The 9,520-nt window shown below is 38.0% G+C and overlaps 1 protein-coding gene across 6 annotated transcripts in view; it reads right to left on the bottom strand.

Annotated features, from left to right (window-relative positions):
- F8 (coagulation factor VIII) overlaps positions 1 to 9,520 on the bottom strand; it is a 155,386-nt gene that overhangs the window by 21,847 nt on the left and 124,019 nt on the right. For 4 of the 6 annotated variants that reach the window (XR_003376668.1, XM_026777787.1, XM_005370664.3 and 1 more), the window contains one exon: positions 1,020 to 1,175. Coding sequence is in view for 5 of the 6 variants with exons in the window: in XM_026777787.1 (XP_026633588.1) it covers positions 1,020 to 1,175 (156 nt within the window). In the remaining variant the exon portion in view is untranslated. Of the gene's footprint in view, positions 1 to 1,019; positions 1,176 to 9,520 lie in introns of those variants that run through there. The other 2 variants (XM_026777789.1, XM_026777788.1) reach the window with 2 other exon arrangements.

Raw genomic sequence — 9,520 nt, 5'->3', positions numbered from 1 at the left:
ATCAGGGTTCCCTGACCTGTGGGAAGTCCAAGGACCGCCCACCTCCATCCAGAGAAATTGAAGAATTTTTTGAGAAGAATTCTTAATATGTAGCTCTGGCCCTGTCTAGAACTAGCTATGTGGACTAGTCTGGCCTTGAATCCATAGAGATTTAACTGTCTCTGTCTCCCAAGTGCTAGGATTAAAGGTGTAGACTAATATGCATGATCAGAAGGAAACTTTTAATACATAATAAACAGTATTTGCTTAAAACCAATAGTAAACATATTAAACATGGGATACAATTCCATTTCAAGAACAAAGTAGACTTATTTGTGTGTATCTCTATGTGTGAACCACAACACATTAGAGCAATTACTGTTTTCTGTTTACCAGGTCTTATAAATACAATAGGTGCCACTGGGTGTTTTTGTTGCATGCCAAGTGATATTTTGGCACTTGTCACTACAACTCTGTAACTCTTCTCCTTAGCTTCTGTGTCATATCCACCTATACCCTCAGCATATGGAGAATATTATAGTCTGAGTATGAGGGAATGGAACTTTGCATTGAAATAGTAGTCATTTAAGTAAAAATGGAAGGAACATAGAAAGAAAGAATTAAGATACATTTCTGGTACAACTAATCAGGGATGTAAAATTAGAGAAGTATAGCCAACAATGTTAAGGATTTGAGTGTGTTTGTTTAATTTTCTCAAGCTTACCTCTAGAGAATAAATTTCCAAGGTTTTCCCATTCTTTCACGTAAAAGACAGATCTTAACCTCCATTCATGGTTTTGACTGACAAACTAAAGTCTTTCATGTAGAGACCCCTCTAAGAAAATCACATTCTCATAATACACATATGCATTTCTATCATGTATGAAAGTATTAAAAGTTCAACTTTTTTGTTTGTATGTCCATAAGCATTCATATTAACCCATAGGAAGAAAATTCATTTTTGGAGCTTATAAGCTGTAGCATCTGTCAAAAGCTCTTTAAAGTTTTCATATGTTTTCATGGAAGAAGTAATTACATACCTTTAAAGTTCCAGTGGAATTCCCTCGATAACTCAGCCACTTCTTTCCATCAAGACTATACATGATGATAAACTGAGAGATGTAGAGGCTGGAAAATTTCTGACGAGCACCCTGCGTCTTGATGCCATGAATAATCATTGGAGTCAACAGATCTACCTACCAATGAAAACAACAACTTACTTTAATCTATTATATTAGATTCTTAAAATAATTATTTATTGTTATTAATTATCCATTTAGGAAAACTCTAATGCTACAAATTACCTTGCATGTTTGGAGAAGCAGGCAATGTTGAAATATGAACATGTAAGTATTTAAAGCCATGGAACATATGGTAGGAATGAGTAGGAAAGATATTTATTGAATTATCTATTTTCTGGCAAACCAGATAACATACAAATCATTGAGTCATCTCCTCCTCATACACATCCATGGGGCTGCACATATGAACCAGAATGGCATAATGCTTTACCAATACTTCTGTACCAGCCAAAATTAATTAAGTTATAACTGGTACTGTTATATTTTTTAACAGTTTAATATGTAAAAAGTAAACAACTTCACCTATGTATGGAGCCAGTTATTTCAGTTTGACTATAAATAGATATGTCTCTCTATTGGGAAGTGAGTAATGTGTTAAGTTCCACGATATGCTATGTCAGTTTTCAGGCAAAAAACAATGCAAACATGACAGCTGCATAGCTCTAAGGTGGCTGTCAATTACTTGTATTGTATATTGCTTTTCAAGCCAGTTCAATTACTTGTGTACCTGTGGGTCAGACTCTTTTATACCTTTTATGTTTTGCCAGCATAACAAATGAACTCCCTTCCTTGTAAATATCCCCCTAAACTCACACTTTGCTTATCTGTTCAAAGTGGAACAGATGACATCAACTCCCTTAAGATGCAGTATTCTGTATCTTAATAAAGATTGAATAACAATACAATTAAAGGGATTTGTAATTGGTTTAATCACCACATTAACCATTGAGAAATGACTATCAAGCTAAAGTGGCTATTGTGCACATTATATAATATAATGGTTCACATAGGATGCAAGAGCCCTGGCTCAGCTATTTTTTGTGGGGTGACTTGTAATGCTTTATAACCCTTCTGTGTTTTGGTGTTCTTAGTTGAAATGTTCATATTAGCATCTAACTCATAAAATTTTGGTGATAAGGATTTACTAGCTTGGTTTTGTTAAGCACATATTAAGGAAGTCTGTGTCAATATTTTGGTCATGACTTTGCTAGAGCAGTGAAAAAAGTTCACAGATGTATTTAGTAATTGATGTAAAATTGAGAAGAATAGGAAATACTTTGGAACACAGAAGCTCTGCAAGTTAAAGCAGTGGCCCAGATCTAGTAATTGGAAAGTTAACAGAATATGTCATTCAGAGTTTATTATTTCCTGTTTGGGGTTCTAATAGGGACCATAACTTGTGTTTGGGCAGAGAGGCTGAGTTGGCATTTCCAAGCTATCCTCAGCTGCTATGTGTCAAGAGAAAAGACCCCTCTCCTCCAAAAGATTTCACTTATCTGGCTTTGAAGGGGTCATAGGCCTGATTGATCTTAGGTTAAATGATATTATTTTGGGGTATTTTTAGTTAAAGAAAATGTCACATTAAAATGACTTTCATGGGCCAGGTACATGGATCATTGAGTAATATATTAGTTGTACAAGCATGAAGATCTGAGTTTGGCTCTTTAGACACAGAAACTGGGGCAGCCACTATGGGAACAATGTAGAGGTTCCTCAAAAGCTAGAAATAGACCTACAAGAACTATCACATGATCCAGTTATACCATTCTTGGGCATATATCCTAAGGACTCTATTTTATACTATAGAGATGCTTGCTATGCACTCATGTTCATTGCTGCCCTACTCACAATAGCCAAGAAAGGGCCTAGATGTCATTGTCTATCAGTAGACAAATGGATAAAGAAAATGTGGCAATTCACACAATGGAATATTATATAGCTGTTATAAAAATGAAATTATGACATACTGAAGCAAATGAATGAAGCTAGGAGCAATCATTCTAAGTGAAGTAACCTAGATAAGGCAGAAAGACAGATGTTACTTGTTTTTTCTCATTTGTAAATGTTAGTTTTGAATATTCAGAAATATGTGGAGACTGTTTTCCTCCTACTGAATTGCCTCATCCAGCCTTGATATGAAGGTTTATGCTTAGTCATATTGCATCTTGTTATGCTGTGTTTGGTTGATATTCCTGAGGGGCCTGCTCTTTTATGAAGGGAAACAGGAGGAGTGGATCTGGGGGAGAGGAAAGGTGGGGGTCTGTAAGGAGAGGAGGGAGGGAAGGCTGCAGTCAGGTTGTATTGAGAGAAGAATAAATTTTAAAATAATGCTGGACTGAATGTATTTTCTGCATTATGATATGGCTACAAGCCTATGGGGGCCAGGGAGTAGAAAATTGTTGTTTAAGTAAGAATGGTTCCCATAGGCTCATATATATTTGAATGCTTGGTCATCAGGGAGTGGCACTGCTTGAGAGGAATTAGGAGGTATGGCCGTGTTGGAGTAGGCGTGGTCTTGGAGGAAGTGTGTCATTGGGGGTAGGCTTTGAGATTTCAAAAGCTAGGCCCAGTGTCACTCTTTGCTACTGCCTGTGGATCCAGATGTAGAACTCTTAACTATTTCTCCAGCACCAGTCTGCTTACATGTTGCCATGCCCCACACCAAGATGACAATGAAATAAACCTCTGAAATTATAAGCAAGCTTCAATTAAACATTTTCCTTTTTAAGATTTGCCATGGTCATGATGTCTCTTCACAGAAATAGAACACTAAGACACCTACTTTACTGTGGAAGATATTATAGAAGATACACACACACATACAGAGAAGGGGTAGGGAAATAAAAGGGAGAAAGGAGAGAGAGAGAGAGAGAGAGAGAGAGAGAGAGAGAGAGAGAATATTAAAATGGAGTTACCCTACAAGGAGCATCAATGCTGCTACTGGATTCCACAGATAACAAATTAAAACCCCAGTGCTGGGAATGGGTTACTTATTTTGGAGTTCTTAGTCAACGAGATCACATAGATTGCCAAACATTATAGGCTATTGCCCATGCTATTGTTTACCCTCTAGAACTTGATGGTAAGACACAATTGCTGAACACACCATACATTTGAGTAATAGAACATGGAAATAATCAAGCTGGCACTGACTTGGAAGCTTCATCCATAGTGGCTAATTTTCATAGTGCAATAATTTTCTATGCACACTGCTAGGGTATAAAAGCAGTCAAAATCTTATCCAACTATGAACTCTGTAAGCTACAATAATGACTGATCTGGCAAGATATGCCCACTGGTGTAATAATGACTCAAAGGTTACTGAAGTGACCAACTACTTTCTGCTTGGATCTAAGACATGGAAGCCATACCTGACACTGTTAAAGGGTCCAAAAGCTTGTGGTTTGATAAGCGATAGGCCCTTGGGGAGAACTCAATACTATTATTTTCCTAAATTGACAAAGTATTAAAATGAGTCCTAATGACTTATTGCTGTATTCATAGCTCAGAGTATTTCTTTCTCATTGAAGTATATGATGATTAACACAGAGACCTCTGGTGGGTTGAAAGAAAATGGCCCCCAAAGGGAGTGGCACTATTAGGAGGTGTGGCCTTGTTGGAGATATTGATCACTGTGGGACATTCAGTTGACTTTCTGTTGCCTGCACAATGTAGAACTCTATTCCTCCAGCACCATGTCTGCCTACACACTGCCATGCTCTCTATCATGATGACAATGGAATGGACTGGAACTCTAAAAATATAAGAGAGAGAACCTAATTATATCTTTTCTTTATAAGAGTTGCTGGTGTCATGGTGACTCTTTACAGAAATAAATATCCTAACTAAGACAACCTCAAACTTGTTATCATGCAAAGAATAAGACAATGTGGAGTACTCAGCCTTAAGTGGGACATAAATATCAAACACCTCCTGAAGGTCAGGGATTTTTGTGGAGGATGTTGTGGGAAGATAGTAAGAGCCAGAAGTAGTCAGTAACAATAAGGGAATGTTTTCCAAATATAACAGGGTAGTTACACATATGAACTCAAAGCTATTGTAACAACATGCACAAGGCCTGTATAAGCTCCAGTTAGAAAAAAAGAAACCAACATAGGAGGTGGTAGGAAGATGGGTACAAAATCCCATCACTAGCTGATGGGCTTTTGGGATTAAATGGGTGCTGGAAGAAGGAAAGCCAGCATCCCTCAATGGAATAAGACCTAATAGGTTGAACATTCACAGGGAAGGTCTGGCTCCCAAGACTAGCTAGACAATACAAGCTGGACTTGAAATAGAAAAAAGAAGAAATCTCAAAAGTTAGGTGGAAAGGTAAGAGAGAGTGGAGAGGCTGGTTATGGAAGGAGTTGGGAGTGGGGGTTAAATGTGTTCAAAATACATCATATGAAATTCTTGACGAATTAATAAAATATTGTGAAAAATAACATGGAGTGTAACAAATACAACTGACATTCACCCCTGAATAGGTGCACATATGCATGTACACACACACATATACCACATATATACTCACATAAACATTAAAAATAAAAAGATAAATCTCATGTTCATTTTTACATATTTCCATTGGTCAGGGGGGTTCTAGAGGAAACAGCAAAACGAGACAATCCAAAAGACTGTATGCATTTTAAAAAATTGAGCTGACCTGCCTCTAGTATTAGTCCATCCTAGTTTACCATATTGGACTATAGTAACTAGGTACTTCCTAATACCCAAGGGATATAAAATTCCTGAAAAAAAGACAGATTTAATTTAAGAAAAAGAAGCTACAAAACATTTGCTTTTAAGGTGGAAGACTGAGGTATGTGTTTTGTATAAAAATGAAGAGCATCAGAAGACTCAGGGGCACCTACTTGGTCGGAGATATATTATCATAGAATATAGTTGCTTCAATACTGAGGGGACTTAAGAGGTGAGTGAACAGCCACATGGCAGGACACCCCACTCTCTATGACCTCCCCAGTGGGACAAAACCAAGGGGCTATTCCCCAACTCCTTTATATTTTCTAGCCAGCCTGAAGGGAGTTTCCTGTGGCTAGCCCCCACCTAACCCATCCAGCCACCATCTAAACTACTAGGTACACCCTGGCCCCAAACCTGCCTATTCTCCTGCAACCTTGGTGGAACTCTGAAACAGCTTGCTCCAATACTGAGGGGACTTAAGAGATGAGTGAACAGCCACCCAGCAGGACACCCCACTCTATAGGTCCTCCCCAGTAGGACAAAACCCAGGGGCCCATCCCCAACTCCCCCAGGTTTTCTAGCCAGCCAGCAGGGAGTGTCCTGTGGCTAGGCTACATCAAAACCCAAACCCATCCACTAGATCCCCCCAAGCTACTAACCACACCCTGCCTAAGAGCTGAGAGCTTGTTCTAATACTGAGGGGACCAAGAGCTTGCTACAACACTGGGGGGATTAAGAGAGAGCACCAAGAGAACATGCCTCATTTGAAGGAAGAGATGGGTAGGCACCAATGTAAGAATTCCTCCGACAACCTAAAAAGCAACATGGTAACACCAGAACCCAGCGGTCACACAACAGGAAGACTTGATCATCCTATCCCAGAAGAAGTAGAAGAAAATGACTTTAAATGTAACTTTATAAAAATGATGGAGACCTTTAAAGAGGAAGTGAAAAACTCCCTTAAAGAAATGAAAATCTAGCTTAAAGAAATGGAGAAGACAAACAAAAAATTGGAAGAAATTAATAAATCCCTCAAAGAAACCCAAGAAAACCAATAAAAACAACCGAACAGGTGAAGGAAACAGTTCAAGACTTGAAGCCTGAAAGAGAGGTAATAAAGAAAACACAGACCAATGGAATTCTGGATATGGAAAATTTGGGTAAGTGAGCAGGAAGTACTGAGACAAGTATACCCAACAGAATACAAGAGAAAGAAGAAAGAATCTCAGATGCTGAAGATACTATAGAGGAAACAGACTCATTGGTCAAAGAAAACATTAAAAACAACAAATTCTTAACACGAAATATTCAGGAAATCTGGGATATCATGAAAAGAACAAACCTAAGAATAAAAGGGGTAGAACTAAGAATAATAGGGGTAGAAGAAGGAGAACTCCAACTCAAAGGCCCAGAAAATATATTCAACAAAATTATACAAAAAAACTTTCCCAACTTAAAGAAGGATATCCCTATGAAGGTACAAGAAGCTTACAGAAAACAAAATAGATAGGATCCAAAAAAATCCCCTCACCGTATAATAATTGAAACATAAAACATACAGAATAAAGAAAGAATATTAAGACCTGCAAAGGAAACCAGTCAAGTAACATATAAAGGCAAACTATCAGAATTACACCCGACTTCACAATGGAAACCCTGAAAGCCAGAAGGTCCTAGATAGATATGCTGCAGTCACTGAGACCATGGAAGCAAGCCCAGACTACTATACTAGCAAAGCTTTCATTCACCATTGATGGGGAAAACAAAAAATTCTATGACAAAAACATATTTAAACAATACATATCCACAAACCTAGCCTTACAGAAAGTACTAGAAGAAAAACTCTAATGCAAAGAAGCTAACTAAACCCACAAAAACACAGACATCTGATAACCCCCCCATAACCCAAAGAAAGGAAACACAAACACTACTACTGAAAAATAACAGGAGTTAAAAACCACTGGTCATTAATAATGCTTAATATCAATGGACTCAATACACCTATAAAATGACATAGGCTAAGAGAATAGATATGAAATCAGGATCCAGCCTTCTGCGTTTACAAGAAACACACCTCAACCTCAAAGACAGAAACTACCTCAGAGTAAAGGGTTGGGAAAAGGTTTTCCAATCAAATGGGCCAAAGAAACAAGTGGGTGTGGCTATCCTAATATCTAACAAAATTGATTTCAAATTAAAATCAATTAGAAGAGATGGAGAAGGAAACTTTATACTCATAACAGGAACAATTCATCAAGATGAAGTCTCAGTCCTGAATATCTATGTGCCTAATATAAGAGCACCCACATATGTAAAAGAAACATTACTAGAACTCAAAGCACACACCAAATCCCACATACTAATAGTAGGACATTTCAAAACCTCTCTCACCAATGGACAGGTCAACCAGACAGAAACTTTTTTTTTTACCTGCTTTTAAATTTTTTTTAACTTATTTATTTGTTAAGGATTTCTGCCTCCTCCCCGCCACCACCGCCTCCCATTTCCCTCCCCCTCCCCCGATCAAGTCCCTCTCCCTCATCAGCTTGAAGAGCAATCAGGGTTCCCTGACCTGTGGGAAGTCCAAGGACCGCCCACCTCCATCCATGTTTAGTAAGTTGAGCATCCAAACTGCCTAGGCTCCCCCAAAGCGAGTACGTGCAGTAGGATCAAAAACCCATTAACATTGTTCTTGAGTTCTCGGTAGTCCTCATTGTCCGCTATGTTCAGCAAGTCCAGTTTTATCCCATGCTTTTTTCAGACCCAGGCCAGCTGGCCTTGGTGAATTCCGGATAGAACATCCTCATTGTCTCAGTGTGTGGGTGTACCCCTCGCGGTCCTGAGTTCCTTGCTTGTGCTCCCTCTCCTTCTGCCTCTGATTTGGACCTTGAGATTTCAACCAGACAGAAACTTAACAGATGTCATGACTCAAATGGACTTAACAGGCAGCTATAGAACATTCCACCCAAACACAAAAGAATATATCATATTCTCAGAACCTCATAAAACCTTCTCTAAAATTGAACACATACTTGGTAACAAAGCAAACCACCACAGATACAAAAAAATTGGAGTAATCACCTGTGTCTTATTGGATCACCAGGGATTAAAGTTAGAATTTAACAACAATATATCCTCAGAAAGCCACAAACTCATAGAAATTAAAAAGTCAACTACAGAACCACCCCTGGGTCAAGGAAGAAATAGAAAGAAATCAAAGTCTTCCTTGAATTTAACAAAAATGAAGCACAGCATACCCAAACCTGTAAAACACTATGAAAGCAGTGCTAAGTGGAAAGTTCATAGCACTAAGTACCCACATAAAGAAAATGGAGAAAGCAGACATTACTGACTTAACAGTATACCTGAAAGCTCTAGAACAAAAAGAAGTAGACTCACCAGGAGGAGTAGAAGGCAATAATACACAACTTGAGAGCTGAAATCAATAAAATAGAAGCAAAAGAAACAATACAAAGAATCAATGAAACAAAGAGCTGGTTCTTTGAGAAAATCAACAAGATTGACAAACTCTAATCCAAACTAATTAAAAGGAAGAGAGAGAACATCCAAATTAACAAAATCATAAATGAAAAAGGGGACATAACCACAGACACAGGAAATTCAGAGACTCATTAGGTCTTACTACAAAAATTTGTACTCCATAAAATTGGAAAAAGCAAAAGAATGGACAATTTTTTAGATAAATACCATATACCAAAACAAAATCAAGACCAGGTGAGCAATTTAAATAGACC

Source organism: Microtus ochrogaster, unplaced genomic scaffold (assembly GCF_000317375.1).
Source record: "Microtus ochrogaster isolate Prairie Vole_2 unplaced genomic scaffold, MicOch1.0 UNK85, whole genome shotgun sequence".
Taxonomy (NCBI): Eukaryota; Metazoa; Chordata; class Mammalia; order Rodentia; family Cricetidae; genus Microtus; species Microtus ochrogaster.
Note: the sequence above shows the minus strand (reverse complement) of the source record. Positions and strands in the feature narration are given on the sequence as shown.